Source organism: Salmo trutta, chromosome 1 (genome assembly GCF_901001165.1).
Source record: "Salmo trutta chromosome 1, fSalTru1.1, whole genome shotgun sequence".
Lineage (NCBI taxonomy): Eukaryota > Metazoa > Chordata > Actinopteri > Salmoniformes > Salmonidae > Salmo > Salmo trutta.
In genome coordinates this window covers 46,067,037-46,082,919 of record NC_042957.1, presented here as the reverse complement: position 1 = coordinate 46,082,919, position 15,883 = coordinate 46,067,037, and the positions used below count along the sequence as shown (strand labels likewise).

General features: G+C 46.7%; 1 protein-coding gene across 4 annotated transcripts; it reads right to left on the bottom strand.

Moving 5' to 3' along the window:
- Positions 1–1,012: 1,012 nt before the first annotated feature.
- Positions 1,013–15,205, bottom strand: LOC115197225 (suppressor of cytokine signaling 7). Of its 4 annotated transcripts, none has more exons than XM_029758561.1 (9): positions 13,381–15,205; positions 10,405–10,475; positions 10,088–10,192; positions 6,860–7,005; positions 3,824–3,992; positions 3,007–3,135; positions 2,565–2,700; positions 2,068–2,220; positions 1,013–1,890 (listed from the first exon to the last, which is right to left on the bottom strand). In XM_029758561.1, exons 1-8 carry the CDS (start codon positions 14,931–14,933, stop codon positions 2,091–2,093), a joined length of 2,439 nt encoding a protein of 812 aa, XP_029614421.1. In that variant the 5' UTR covers positions 14,934–15,205; the 3' UTR covers positions 1,013–1,890; positions 2,068–2,090. The 4 variants fall into 4 exon arrangements, with proteins under 4 accessions (XP_029614421.1, XP_029614429.1, XP_029614437.1 ...); XM_029758569.1 differs by having other exon boundaries at positions 10,411–10,475; positions 13,381–15,204; XM_029758577.1 differs by lacking the exon at positions 10,088–10,192 and having other exon boundaries at positions 13,381–15,204.
- Positions 15,206–15,883: the final 678 nt, after the last annotated feature.

Here is a 15,883-nt window from a genome sequence, read left to right as displayed (position 1 = left end):
CCATTCCGTTGACTCCATTCCAGCCATTATTATGAGCCATCCTCCCCTCAGCAGCCTCCACTGGTGCTGCTGATCTCTCATAAAGCTCTATTCAAATTCTGGCCCCTCTTTCTCATTTTGCAGCTCGGGCCTTGTTGCATTAACAAATGTCCTCACACAAAGTCATTGCACACACCCGAACCATCAACTATTATTTTAGTCAAGTCTTCTATTTATGTGCTGCATCTCACACATTAGCCTAAATAAAGGACATGCATACTGTATGAGTACACACTCCACCAGGTAGATACATTGACGAATTCAGTGCACACATACACCAACAGTAAATACATGCACACCCTCACTGCTTTGTCAATTTACACATCAGCATACTGTTCCCCTGCGGTGATATTGCCAGAGAATAAACGTTTATCAGAGGGACATTGGGGAGCAAAAAAGCACATACACACACACACACACACACACGGAGACCAACCACCAAAATATAACCTTGAAAATATCTAGAAAATAAAGGTTGGCTACCTCTAACTTATACCAGGTATATCTCAATATGTTGTAAAGGTTTATCATATAGAACGTACGGATATGGTTTGTATACCTCTTCACATGCCATTGTTTCCAACCAGTCTTACCGAAGGCTCTTGTAGGCCTAGACATGGAGGAGATCCTGATGAGATGTAAATGAGATGCTGCAACTACCCTAACATTGTTAGCTACTGTGGGGGTGTGTGGGGTGGAGCTGGGAGTGTAGACTGCAGGATGGTATAATTTGGTCCTCCTCAGGGTTCTGGCGCCAACTAGTGTCTACTTACCAACATGACTGTAGTGAAGAAGAAAAACGTAGTTCTGTGGTAGGGTATGTTTGGTTGGGGAGACAATCACAAGCACAGACAGACAGGTCAATACTCAATCCAAAGAACATTATAGAGCAACACACTGAACAGCCAATAATGTGCCTTTCCTGTTGGTCGCCTTGGATTGAATCTCGGCCAGAGACATAAAGGAGCTTTTCTCATGTTTTAAATTCCATCAAGTTTTATTATTATTTGTTCTGGTGACGCATTTGCTCAATGACAGTATAGCAAGAGAATTCCAGTTGGATTCCAGAGTTGAGAGCCAACCACGATATCCTCCAGTGATGTTACGCCACCAAATAGCTGTTGGTGGATAACCAGAGTTAACGCCAACACACAGTATTTACACACACATACAGGCACGCAGACACACACACCTCAGGCAGTCAATTCAAAAAAGGTGCCGATCAAACAAGTGGCAACCAAATATTTTAAGAGGAAAAATTATATTTCTCTGTAGTTGAGAATGCATCAGATCAGAAAGGTGGGTACAGTTTCTCTGCCTTGGCTGACATACAATAGACAACTTTTTATACTCTGGTCCAAACAACGAGCTGTCCCTTTTCCCAGACCTTTTCAGAGCAGGTGTACAAAAAAAGGACGAGTGCATCGTTTTCCAAAACTGATTTGGTTCCATATACTTCGACTCTCAACCTATCGTCTTAGCCTCCAGCTCAAGGGTGCGCTCGTTTCAACGTTGCAGTGACATCCAGTCTTAGCTGGGGGGGGGCTTACTGTAGTTAGCACAATGGCAAGTAGTCAGTCAGCTCTTCCAGTTCAGCCCCGCGGTCAGATATCTTCCTCACTGGCCGGGTGAGTGCAGTTTCCTCATCCCCTGCCCCTCCTCCAGTTTCTGTGGGCCAATCAAAAAGGGAGGAGGGTGGATCATCCAAAACCCTGCCCCAGATGTCCGGATACCGAGTCAACCAAGAGCGCTGATTAGTGCACAGTCTGGCACAAGAGGGTTTGAGTGAGACTGTCCCCAAGCACAGTCACCATCAGTCTTCAGGTAAGCTGCTCCCATGTATAAAAAAACCTGCAACATCAAAGGATAAAGACATTATATGCACTGACTAGTGGCCTCACTAAACAATGCACACCACAATGTTTTCATGGAAAATATATTGAAAAGTCAATTGTATAATGTACCGAATAGGGTATTTCAGTATAAACGTATTTCACAACACTGCTCAATTGATGGCCCATCACTCACTTGATCCAATGATCTTCCAAATGCTACGTTTGAGACTCCGGCTGGCCAGTCGCCAGTTGGGTGGTCGTGTCCCGCCCCATCTCCTTGATTGACATGTACATCTCCTCCTCAGGATCGTAGTAGTAGAACTTTCGCAGGTAGACTATGAGAGGCCTACAGGAAGAGGCGGGGTACATTTTATACAAGCCCTTCCAATGCAAAACTATCTGCCTGTGTGTACTAATGGATATAAAATATAACCATCCCAATACACACTATCAAAATCTTCCATTATGTCAATATCTTAAAACACTCCCACCATTGCACACAAATCCCAATATGCATCTTGTCAGCCTTCGGATGTTTCACTTATTTTGTACACTAGAGGGCACTATATCATGGGCCACTTGTCTATACAGGCAGGGCAGTGCATGTAAATGTGCAGCCGGAGCTCTTGAATGTGGTCTATGTGTTGTTTCTATAATGTGGGCAGATCTATGTGTTGTGTTTCTACGTACGTGGGCAGGGGGAGCTCCTGGATGTGGTCTATGCGGACCAGCTGACGAATGCAGAAGCGACAGAGGTGCTGCAGGGACTTGACACTGCTGAAGCGGGACACTGGGTACAGCAGCTGGACCGGGGTCGGGGGGAGGCCTGGAGGAGGAACCATAGTCATACACATTAATGTACATCATTGGCAGGAACACACATCATAAGCATACTAAATTCTACCCTAGATAGTGAACTACATTCTCCACCATATACAAATACAACACTAATTGCAAAAATATAGTAAAGTCAAAACAAATCTATGCCCTAATTAATTATGACAACCCAGTGCTAAATAGGTGTTAGTAATAGCAACTTTAAATGGTGCTGAATATAACCTATGATTCAGGTCCATATACAGTGACAGAGCTGTCATTTAGATGTGTCCCACTCTGATTGGTAGGTTCTTACCTGGGACCCGTGAACGCAGGAAGTAAAGGAATTTTCCGTTCTTGGAGTGCATGATGGCCCGTTCGATAAACTCCACCACAGAATGACAGCGGTCCTCAAACTTTGGGTGACACCAGAGGCTGAAGGTTCCTGTGAACAAAGAGAGAAAAATACCAATCAATAAGACACCCTAAAGATAGTATTTAGCACAATGGCAAGACACGACGTGAAACCATCCAATGGCAAGACAACATGAAACCATCCAAAATGAAGACAACATGAAGCCATCTAAAATGTGTGTAAATGGCTTACATCTTTAGTAAAAAAGTGCTGCATGAGAGTGCATGTAGAGTAGGGGCGTGCAGAGTAGTCTGACAGAACAGGATCGTAACAGATATGTGCAATTGTTATGATACGATTGCCATTTTTTTTAATTATCAGTGAATGGAAGAAAAATACTTTTTGGCATGCCATCGTGGATCTTTTAATAAAGTGCTAGGTGCTACATGGTCTAAGTAACTCAACTGATTAGTTTGCCTGTCTGTAAAGAGAAGGGCGGGCAGTACGTTGGTCCTGCCAGACATCCCGCCGCGCGCTGCTCCTCATCTGAAGCTAGTTTGGTCTATAAACGTGCAGGGAGATGGGCATTTTGCCAAGATCTATTTAGGTATATTAAACACTACCACTTTTTCTGATCACGAGTATCATCCGATTCGACTATCAACTCAATTTCCGGACACGATTACGAGTACAGCCAGATCGGAACAGCCCTACCGTAGAGTACATGTAGCGTGTGTGTATGTGCATGCCTGCTTGTGTGTGTGTGTGTGTAACTCACCTCTGTAGTGCTCCATGCGTGTGTGGTGTGTGACTCCCTGGGAGCGGAAGCTGAGGCTGAGGATGTACCGGGGGTCAGAGCTGTCCCTCACCAGGAACGCTCCGTCTGGCTTGGCCTTCAGCTTCATCTCTGCATCCTCCCAGTTCATAGGACCCCAGTACCAGCCACACTATGATCACACAGACGCAGACAAATTCACATCAAATATACACGCACGCAACGCACATCGAAAGACAAGTGGTGTTAGAAGTATTTGCCTGTGTTCTGGGATGCGTTTGTCATCATCTTAGTCTTGTCTAACTGAATCTAGTTCTGGGCACGTTTGTAAATTCACTCTACTCCGATTTCAGAGCACTCTCGCCAGAGCGCAGAATAACTGATGAATTTACAAACGCCCAACACCCGTTGAATATGGCCGGTGCCAGTAAACGTCGGCAAAAAAGCGTAATTAAATTGTTGTCAGCATCAGTCACCAATGCACTGGATAACATGAAAACAGCCTAACCAGCTCTGCTAGGGCGAGTAAAATGGTCAGAATGAGGTGTTCTCTCAATTGTGTCTGGAAGTAGCTAGCAGGCTAGTGCTTGACTGCCGTTTTGAGGTCAGAACTCTGGGATCAACCCTACTCCTCGGCCAGGGCGTCCAGTGTGCGCTCTGAACGTTCTGAATTTACGAACTGAGAATCTGACAACGCTCTGAATTTACAAACGCCCAGAGCGCACTCTGGCACTTCAGAGTGAATTTACGAACACTCCTCTGTGCCGGAGCCTAGCAATGTGTCGGAGCCTAGCTCTGCGTCTATACTCAGCCTTGTTTCAGGGTAGTAAATTGGTGGTCTGTTGATATCCCTCTAGTGGTGTGGGGGCTGTGCTTTGGCAAAGTGGGTGGGGTTATATCCTGCCTGGTTGACACTGTGCGGGGATATCGTCAGACGGGGCCACAGTGTCCCTGGCCCCCCGTCTCAGCCTGCAGTAGTCTATGTGCCGGGGGCCAGGGTCAGTCTGTCCTTCTGGTGTATTTCTCCTGTCTTATCTGGTGTCCGGTGTGAATTTAAGTATGCTCCCTCTAATTCTCCCATCTCTCCCTCTCCCTCTAATACTCCCATCTCTCTCTAATTCTCTCAGAGGACCTTGCCTCAGGAGTACCTGGCCTGATGACTCCTGGCTGTCCCCAGTCCACCTGGTCGTGTTGCTGATCCAGTTTCTGCCGTTTTGCCTGTGGCTATGGAACCCTGACCTGTTCACCAGACGTGCTACCTTGTCGTGCTGTTGCTCCAGTTCCAACTGTTCTGCCTGCGGCTATAGAACCCTGACCTGTTCACCGGACATGCTACCTTGCCCCAGACCTGCTGTTTTCAACCCTCCCCCCCCCCCCCCCCCCCCTACCACATCTGCTGTCTCGACCTCTGAATGCTCAGCTATGAAAAGCCAATTGACATTTACTTCTGAGGTGCTGACCTGTTGCACCCTCTACAACCACTGTGATTATTATTTGACCCTGCTGGTCATCTATGAACGTTTGAACATCTTGAAGAACGATCTGGCCTTAATGGCCATGTATTCTTATAATCTTCACCCGGCACAGCCAGAAGAGGACTGGCCACCACTCAGAACCTGGTTCCTCTCCAGGTTTCTTCCTAGGTTCCTGCCTTTCTAGGGAGTTTTTCCTAGATTTTCCATGCTTCTACACCTGCATTGCTTGCTGTTCAGGGTTTTAGGCTTGGTTTCTGCTGATGTAAAAAGGGCTTTATAAATACATTTGATATCCTAGCACCGTGTCCGAACCTAGCACCGTGTCCGAACCTAGCACCGTGTCCGAACCTAGCACCGTGTCCGAACCTAGCACCGTGTCCGAACCTAGCACCGTGTCCGAACCTAGCACCGTGTCCAATGTTACCTCTTATTTTTTTTCGGCACGTACACATTTTTAGGTCTGCTGAGCGCAAACTTGAATGTTGTGAAAATTCTGTGCAACTTCTGGCCCGCGTTTATTGTGAACACCGAGGCTGTAACCATTTTAAGATAGAGTTATACCTGTGCCCAAGAAGCCTACTGTGGCTATTTGATCATAAGGTAGGCCTATCAGAGTGGCCTTCCATAAAAACAATGGAGAAAATGCATCCCTTTAGATTTTAACATGGAAACAGCAGCCTACAGTAGTAGCCAATGTGTGGTGTTCAATGTAGGCCTTCATTCCGTGAGACTTTTGGGGGGGAAAAAGCAGGGCTTGGCATTAACCCATTTATCCACTTGTCCTTCAGACAAGGTGACTGAAAATGAGTTGTTTGATGCAAGAAACCACTTTCCAAAATAAAGTTAATTATTACTCCCATACCATTATTAGAGAATCAGAGAAATTATGCTACCCTTCGCCCACTTGGCTTATTCAAGCCTGGTCTCAAAATACAACACTGCCGCTTTAAGACTCTTTACCTGACTCGCTTTTCAAAGATGACTAGAAATTCACGTTTTGTGCTCTTGTAGAAAGCAACCACTCCCCCATTGTTGACTAGAAATGAACTATAACTGGGCTAATAACTCACTATCAAATAATATGAACAAATGTGCACACGTGGTTACATGCAGCTCTTGCTTTGATCTCAAAACAAGTGCATCTACTCACGACCACTCATGCTGTAAACACAGTCCAGTTCAATGTGAATGACACAGATCCATATATGGCAATGTTCTATTTGCACATTAGGATACTGCAGCTCTGATTGGTTTTGCCGCACTGGTGTGCAGAGTACAGGCTGAGTCGTGCCTGTTAATGCAATAGAATCCTACTCCGGTGCGTTCCGCCTACAAGAAAATCTCTTGCATAGTTTGTTTCGGTGTGTTGAATGGAAAGTGGCAAATATTGGCAATTCAAGTTCAATCTCGTGCTTCTCTGCGCAGGCTGATATTTCTTATGTGCGGCAGTCCTGGGGGAGCTGCGCGCCCGTGCACGCAGCTTAAGGGAACATTGACTATGTCTGAATCTAGCACTGTGTCTGTAAGAATGTCAATGTGCTCATGTACACGTGACATGTCCTACTTTTTCCAGTTCTCGGAGGCTGCTGGCAAAGCTGCTGGCATCGGGGCGGCTCAGTGGGCACAGCATGGGGCGCTGGTCCACCCGAGACGGGTTCTGGGCGCCGCCAGGCAGCGGAATGGGCCGGGGGAGGCCCCGCAGGAAGGTATCTGAAACACAGGGCGCCACACACTCAGATCCAGGGTTCATCATTCACTCGCAATTGTGGCTACGAGAACATTCTGTAAAATCGGCATTAGAAAACGCATGGTATTTCCAGAAGTTGTTGCCAAGTTAGCCATAAATTCACCCTGCTTAAAAGAAGCATGAGCAAGTGTGTACCTCAGGGAAAGCACTTGTGCGTCATTGTCCTGACTATGTGACCTAAAAAACAAATAAGATAATCGGAGCCACCGTTTTAGGTTAAAATATTGTGTGTAATGACACGTCTGTGATAATATAATGAATACGTCTGTATCATGCATGTACTGGAGTAGCCTATAAGTTAATGTCTATTTCGGGTACAGACAGCCATCAAATGGACACAGTCACTTCATCGGCCTCTGACAATCTCACCAGTCTGTCTGAATATAATCACCAAATCATTCAACCAGACACGTTTTAACATCATGCAAATCGACCAGGCTTAACTGGGCACAATCATACGTCCCGTGTGCACAATGTGACATCTCCGATTAAACTATGATTTCTTCATTTTCCAGAGATGGCGATCAACGCTATCCTTTTCCTGAAATGATAATGAGTATCATTATCTGCCTCTTCCTAAATCTCGTTCTTCATTAGGGATCCCCATGTTACTTTTCCTTCCCTGCTGCCTCTGACCACGCCACTTTAACAAGGCCTTTCTTTGAGCCGACCCTATTAAACCAAGAGAAATGGTCCGGTAAACCTGCAGGGGCTTATTCGGGAGGTCGCAATGTTTCACAATGTTCGGATATCAATGTAGAAGGATGTACGATTCTGTGTCAGAACACGGAATTGCAAAGACTACGGAAACGCGTCAGCTCTAACTGCGCACTATAATTTCGGACTATATAACGTTGCTCAGTAGATTACAAAATAACAACGCTAGTATGTGCATATGCAAATGGTTACAGGAGGCGGAAGAAGAAACCATGTTAGGGAAAGCAATAATAGCCCAAACATTAACCCTACCGCAGCAGAACATCTGTTTACCAAACTCATTAAAAAGTGTCCAGAAACAATACTGGCTTTGCACCAATGCAATGACCACATACTTTATAACAACGTTAAAAACAGAAGAGGGGACATTCAAATGTCAACCTTTGTGTCATAGTAAATATGATAAATTGATCCCATTAGCAAGTTGTATTGGCTCTCTTCTCCTACTGTATTTGTTGGGTCTCAAACAATAGAAGTTCAAATGAACTGCTGGTGAATCAATGCAACTCATTTTTAACCCCTTCATTACTTGAGAAAACTGGCCACCATCTATCGAGTTGATTTAACAGCCGTCCAACTGAAATGAGTTAGATATGTCACCGTAAAATGGGCCGTGTACCCTTCTAAAACATTTCCTAAGATTTTTCAGTTCTCCAGCCTATGTCTTTATGAGTCTCTCTCTGTGCCCCACTGGTAAGCCCCCTTGACCTGTCTTGCCCCGGCTTTGCTCTTACCATTGAGGCTGAGGCTATGCTGGATGAAGGCATGGGAGGGATGAAGGGGCCGCAGGGGGCAGCGACTGCATGGAGACCCCCCACGCCACTCTCTAGGAAAGGCCCGAGCTGCTGCCCACCACCACCCTGAACTTTACAAAGATCAAATGACAATGTGGGCTTCCTCTGGCTTCCTTTTAAGTTGATCATACCGATGGCTGAATGTCACACTATAAGACAAAGGACTGTTGGTGGAAACATTACAGAGCTAACATTTTGCCTCAAAAGAACCACAAGAATGGATAGTCACCGTTTGTCTCACGTCCAAACTGGGTACTGCTGGTGTCAGAAGTGGAATCCCGACACACAGTGATGTTACAATCAGGTCACAGAGCGACAATGACACCAGGCAGAGCATATGAAGAAAGCAGTGGCAGATCACCAAGCTGGACAGACGTTGGCATAGCAAGGCATCGAGCAAATACCCATCTGTAACCCCATTCCCTTAGTCTCATTTGTCCTCCAGTATCGTCATCCTACATTAAAATGGACAAAACCTCTATCACAACCTGGATGTTAAGCCCCTAATGATTGTCGCGTGTCGAGGAAGTGTGGCCGGATGCCCAGGTCAGAGGAACCAGAATGGCTTTAGAAGCTAGAGGAATAGGTATGAAGTAGGCTAATAGGGAAATGTGGGATCATTAGTCATACAAAAACGACCTGCACCTCAGCAACGCAAGTGCTCTCCATACCGTTGTCTGATCCTGACTGCATCGCGACTTGTGTGTATCTTCAGCCTGATGACGGTCTCGGCCTTGGCATCGACCACACTACTAATGCTAATTAGCGCTAGCCTACTAGAACACGGTCTAAAGAAAGAAACCCACACCTCGTCTGAGGCCAACACAGCCAACAGAAAGAGGAACAGAGAGATGACTCAGTTGCAATGCAGACAGGAAAGCTAGGAGTAAGACAGACAGACAGACAGACAGACAGACAGACAGACAGACAGACAGACAGACAGACAGACAGACAGACAGACAGACAGACAGACAGACAGACAGACAGACAGACAGACAGACAGACAGACAGAGCTTCTTCAACCAAATCAAATTCCGTCCTGCAATTCTGATCCTGTACCGTAAGTCACAAGGCCTAATGCATTTGAAGACTCATTGGTTTTCTGTGACATTGTTGTACTGAAACCCAAGTGGCACCGAACCATAAATGTGTTAGTGTCTGTCCTAACACGTATATAACTATTGAGTTTCTGAAATTGGTTTACACAGTGAACCGTTACACACATGCCAACTAGAAAACATTGAGGCAGCAACTACAGCTATTGAGATTGGAGAAACTAACCATGCTTAACTCCCATCCACCTTTTCTAACCCGCAAGATATATATATATCTTTTTTTGAAACGTCTGGCCCTTACACAAATCCTCAATGTACTTTTGTATTTACATCAATGTTTTTGTGGAAAAGGAGAAAAGGGCCCAGAAAGAAAAAAAAAGTGAAAAGGGGCAGCCCAGCAGCAGGGGAGCATATGGAGAAGAGGGTGAGGTGACAGAAGAAACATCAAGGAAACGTAAGCAAGAAAGAGAGGAAAGTACCCAGCAGACTGAGGCTTCGTCTGGGCGGAGGTGGAGGTGTCGGGGGTTGCAGAGAGTTCACCCCTCTACGAGAAATATCCACGTCTACCAGGGACACAGTCTCACCTGGAGGGAGAGATCCAGGGACAGAAAATGAGAAACAGAGAGGGGGAGGGGGAAAAAAAGAGCAAGAGATCCTATACGGCACATAAGTGAACATGCGTATGTGAGTCGCACACTCTCCCGAGCACAAGCACCCATTACCGACCCATATACGTCGACATAAAGCTAAACGGCACATTCAAGAAATAGATGCGCACGAACACTCAAGTACACACAATTACCGGTGAAGGCAGGACCGAAGGCCACCGGAGAGAAGGCACTTTGGGGCCTGGAGTGCTGGAGTTTGCTGTGGAGAGACGGAGAGAGGGTCAAACATAAGAGAAGCCCTTATATAGTCCTAAGAACCAGTATTATCAGCTACACTTCAATCCCACACCATTCACGTTGAACCATCTCTCTCAGCCTCATGACTTTTCAAGTCTTCAACTGTACGAGCTACTATAGCTGGTACAGGAGAAACCAGTGGCCTATTTCTCAAGGGTACACTGTGCCTCAACACCAAGGACTGAGATCCATCTCTGCCACCCACCCCTCTGGGATGTAGTGGGTCATACGCTTACCTCTGGCTAGAGGATCTGACCAGCCATGATCTAACAGACTGCCCTCGAATCAGCTTACATTGACCCTGTGAAGTCAGCAGCCAGCGATGCAAAATTATCACCGAGGGTCTTGAGGGTGTTGTCTATTCCAAAAGACTTGTTCGATTAAAAAAAAAAAAAAAAAAAAATATATAAATATATATATATATATATATATATATATATATATATATATATATATATATATATATATATATATAGCCTATTTTCTGAAGCAAGAAGATATGCTTAAGATTTATGCTATTAAACTGATATGAAGAAGCACAAAGAGCTCCTCTGATTACATGATCCTTCGTTGATTGGAGCATTTCTGTGGTGTAACTTCTTGTTTGGATAGCCCTCCTTAGCTTAACTCTTCCCCCGAAAACAAAGCACCACTCGAGTCTTTCACATTTGGGAATTTTTTGGAAAGCTTCTGGAAGGCCTGGCTGGGTGATAGCTGTGCATTGCTGGCTGCCAGATTCCTTTGCTCTGTGCAGCGGGGGCCTGCTTTTGTGTGTGTGTATGTGTGAGACAGTGCTATAGTGGGGAATACCCAGCATGCCGCTTGAGCTAAGCCTGATGCACAGCGGGGTAAACAGCAGCTGATATTCAGCCCCCCACTCCACCTACAAACTCCTTCCCACCTCCCTTCCCACACCATTTCCCCTCGCTTAAAAGAGGAGCCATGTTCGCCGAGAGCAGGGACAGAATAAACTGCCTGGAGTAGAACACTGATTTCCCGTCATGTTCAGTAACGACACATCTCAGGTTTGTGCGTTCTGAATCAAAGGAAACATATAGGAACTAAGGGGAGCAGTGCTCAGATAGACAGACATGATGATGACTGGCTGGCTGGGTTAGATCATGAACCGTGAACCTGACCTAGATTTGACTACAGCAAGTCAGCCAGTGAGCCAGTGAGCCTTTGAAGGGTCAAATAAGATGCCAGCTGTCCCGACAGTTAAACATTTTTTTTTTTATAATAAGAAAAAATCAAAACATGACAGAAATGAGATATTACTATTAGCAGGGCTGTTAAAAGAGGGAAGTGCTAGTGTATGCATTTCAGAAGAACTAGGTTTGGGGGTTTTAGCCTTTTTAATGTAGCCTATCCCTTATACACCCTGAAAATTCCTGACATGAACATTTCTCAAAGGACATGTTGAATGAACGCACATACTGTACTAGCAGTTGGTCCAACATCCGCGGGCTGACCTCATTAAATCGAGCTCCAACTGTTTCCCCTGACTTTTAACAACATAAAGCAAAAACAATGCACTGAGGGCATCTACAAAATGAAAAAGGATATACTGCTATACTACGTTCATGTCCTTGCTATGGCCTACTGTATTCACGACAAATTTGTTAGGCCAAATCTACATGGCAAATGGAGGGAACCACATGTCTAAGGTGGCAACTGGCAACCAAATAGGCACAGTTATACTGTGGTGGATTCCTGCCAAAACTAAAGCCTATAAGGCAACATGGGCCACTCTCTGACATTGATACATTAGGCCTAATCTTACCACTATCCCTCCGACACAAACAAAGGCCCCTAACAGCATGAGGATGAAAACAAGGCATTAGTATGGCAAGCCCATAAGATTCCCCCAGAGGCTTCTGTTGATAACCAAATGGAGTGGACAGCCTAGGTTACATAAAACGACAAAGTGGCGAGGTAGCCTTTGCCTGCTGCTCCTGTCTGCTTGTGCTTTTCTCCAACTTTGTCTCTGTGTTTGTTCATTGTCATGACGCCAGACTGTATGGCCTTGGCTTGAGAACGGTAGAAAAGTTGGCTTCAGCACATACAGCGTAGAACCAGGATGGTGCCGAGGTATGCCAAATAATACCAGGAGGTGAAATGCAACATGCACTGTATTTTGGATGCCAGAATATCTCAGTAACTATGGAGCATTCTGTCAAGGCTACATAATAGCAGGTGTGAACAACATTGGCTGACATTTTGAATCTTCACTGAATTGGGAGTTCAGAACATGATAAAGCCATCATGGATAAGAAGGGAGATTAAGTTAGTAATCAAAGTCAAAAGTATTTGGAGTCATCACCCTCTCAAACGTTACTGTACTGTAGCATTTGGTCTACTACTCAATAGGCCCAAGTTCCAGCATGTTCCTTTAAGAACATGATAAGTTAATCACCTTTCTTGTACTGTTTTCAGCGCTAATCATAAAACAACTGAAAAAGAGTAACGTGATTTTGTTGACAAGGTGAGCTAAAAGCTGTTATATATGTAAATGTGTGTCTCTCACTGGGAAAATTGACTGCAGTTCCACTAACCACTAGTCTACCTTTAGTGCCTGTGGCACTATAACCATCCTTCATTCAGCTACTAACAGCTTAACTTCCATAATAATAACTCTACTACGCCCACATTGTTTTAGTGCCTCCAGCAATACAATAATCCCCTGTAAAGCCACTAATAGCTTATAATGATAACTGTACTAGACCAACACTAGCCGAGACCGCAGAGCTGTCGGCGTACCCTCAGCTTCACCACCCTGTCCTCTCCCAGTCCCCCCAGCTAGACCAACACTATTTAAGACCCAGTCAGAGACCCAGGGCTGTCCCCTTCCCTCTCCTTAACCTCACCTCCCTGTGTCCTGGTCTGTGCTGGTGGATCCGGAGCCCCACACATCCATCTGGCTGCCCCCGGAGGATGTGGAGGAGGCCAGCGAGGGCCTCTTGTCCAGTAGGTGACTGGAGCCGCTGCTGCTCTTGGTCCGGAATAGTTTGCTCAGACGGATCTTCAGAGAGCCTTTCCTAGACCTCCCTCTGGTCGTCTTCTCGCCCCCTGCTGCCCCCTCTACTACCAAGGGTGAGGCGGCTCGCAACATCACCCCTAACTTCGGCGTTGTGGCCCTGCTTTGGTGCTGGGACTGGGAGGTTTGGCTGGGAGGGTCCTGTGAGGGTAAGGTGCCAGGTAGGGTGGCGGAGGCTTCCACCGCCTGCTGGCCTGTGGTGTTAGAGGCCAGAGACAGGGACGAAGATGTTAAGGCTGCAGCAGAGCCCAGGGAATCCAACGGGGAGGGACACACCTGGGGGTCACAGGCACGGGCCTCCCCGGCCAGCCTGTGTACCTGCCTCATTAGTCCCGTGAGGGAACCGCTGGAGAAAGCCCCCCGCCCGTCCTGCCCCGTGTCCGTCTCACCCTCCTGCCCGGGGACACCACCTTTAAACTCCTCCCCGCCCATCCCTAGCTCCCCCACTTCCTCCGAGTCCAGGCCCTCCAGCACAAGGAGGGCGTCACTGGTTTCACTAGGGTCCTCTCCGGGGCCCATGCCCCCAGTTGCCGAAGCCAGGATGCTCTGACAGGAACAGCGAGTCATCTCTCCCCTCTCCTTCAGCAGCATCTCTGAGGCCTGGCCCAGCTCCCCCAGCCTCCGGGCCAGGTTGAGCACCGTATCGTCCAGGTGGTGGTAGTTCGTGTCCCCTGTTGAACTGGTCTTCCTGGGGTCCAGGATGTCAAAGCGGGGGGACTTGTCCAGGAGCGGAGGCCAGTCCGTGGCATCAGTGACCAGGCGGTGCCGGTGGCAGAGCCCATCTCCCTCTCCAGCATCTGTGACCACCTTGGACAGCTTCATAATGGGGTGCCACTGAAGCCTCTGGTGTTGCACATCCATGTTGTCGTCACTGGTCATCAAGACACAGACAGAACTGGCTTCCTGTTTATCAACCTCACTTACCTGGAAGCCAGGAGGTTGCTGGAGGCCGCATTCAAAAACACCGTCGCTTGTCCTAAGGAGGTTCTGAAACACCATGAGTTGAGCCCGCGACCCTCTGCCCGCGCCAGGAGGGAAATCGAAGCGGTGAGCCACGGCGAAGTCTGGTGGTTGAGGCGCATCAGAAGCTGAGGGTCGAGTCAGCATCAAGCCGCTGTCAAGGGCTCCCGTCCGGCTCTCGACCTGTGAACTATAGTGCGGGGAGGGATTGCTCGGAATCGCCGGGCCTGCTGTGGGGTTGTTCGGATCAAATTCAAACCCATTGTTGATATTGTTGCCATGATTACCCAAGACAGCTTTCCCGAATCCGGAAACCACTCCACCGCCCAACGTCAAATTCTCATCGTCCAATCGGTCATATTCAGCCGCAGAAACCAAGCGCATCAAGACAAAATCAGGAGACATATCTTGCGCGTTATTCATTATTACGCCTCAATTCCGTACAAGAGGCGCCGCGTACCGACTCTGTTCTTACATAACATTAAGAAAAATAAATAGCACGGTTGCTGACTGCAAACACATCATTCTACCTAACGACAGCCATTTGAAGTTCCATATTCCTCGTGGGATTTAAAAAAAAAATGTATGCGAATAAACAAAAACACATCTAAATCGTTCCGTCAGTATTGCTGACGCCGATTCCCTCTTCGGAGACAACATGGATGTAATGGGCGTCTGCGCAGAGGCGACATCAATAATCTACTTCTTCTGGTAATAAAGGAGGTCCATACCCATACAAAAACGAAAAACCGCCACCTGCTGGAAAATACAGATTTTCGGCCCATTTATGCCTCGAAGCGAGGGATGACTGGGGCCAAAATATGTATTCTCCAGCAGGTGGCGTTTTATTTGTTTTGCTCACCAAGCGAGGGGTTTTTGGATGGAGGTCAATAAGTATCGAATTTGGTCAACCAAAAATGTAATGGCTTATTTGCCACGTGAGGCTTATTTGTTCGAATATACGTTTCATAATGCTTCGGTTGTTAACGAGAGTACTGATATAAGTAGGATACGTGACATCCCGGCAACTTTGAGAAGGAAAAAAAACACTTTCTATGTGAGTTGTGCCTGTTGTTCACACGCTTATCTCCCCTCTCGTTGGCTAGAATGGTCCCACCTGAGCTTGCCTCCTCTGCCTTCCATTTTTGAGGGCATTCCTTTTCATTTTTTTTTATTTTTTAGAACGGCCACTTGAGTATCTGGTCCATATAATAGATAATATATGTCTCTGCCCATGCCCCTGAACGCTTCCTGAAGTAGAAAGGACCCCAAAAGCCCCTAGATTCTGGTTCAGTCACACATAAACCCCACCCTCCTCCTCCACTTCCGTAAAACGCTTGCCTGCTCTCTCTCCCCTTTGGAATAAAGCACTA

Excerpts from the sequence above, each read along its gene's own strand:
- LOC115197225 (XM_029758561.1), bottom strand. The coding sequence starts at position 14,933 with ATGAATAACGCGCAAGATATGTCTCCTGATTTTGTCTTGATGCGCTTG. Across the intron at positions 10,476-13,380 it reads ACAGACCAGGACACAGGGAG|CAAACTCCAGCACTCCAGGC; the intron begins GTGAGGTTAAGG and ends GTCTCTCCACAG. Across the intron at positions 3,136-3,823 it reads ACGCATGGAGCACTACAGAG|GAACCTTCAGCCTCTGGTGT; the intron begins GTGAGTTACACA and ends CTTTGTTCACAG.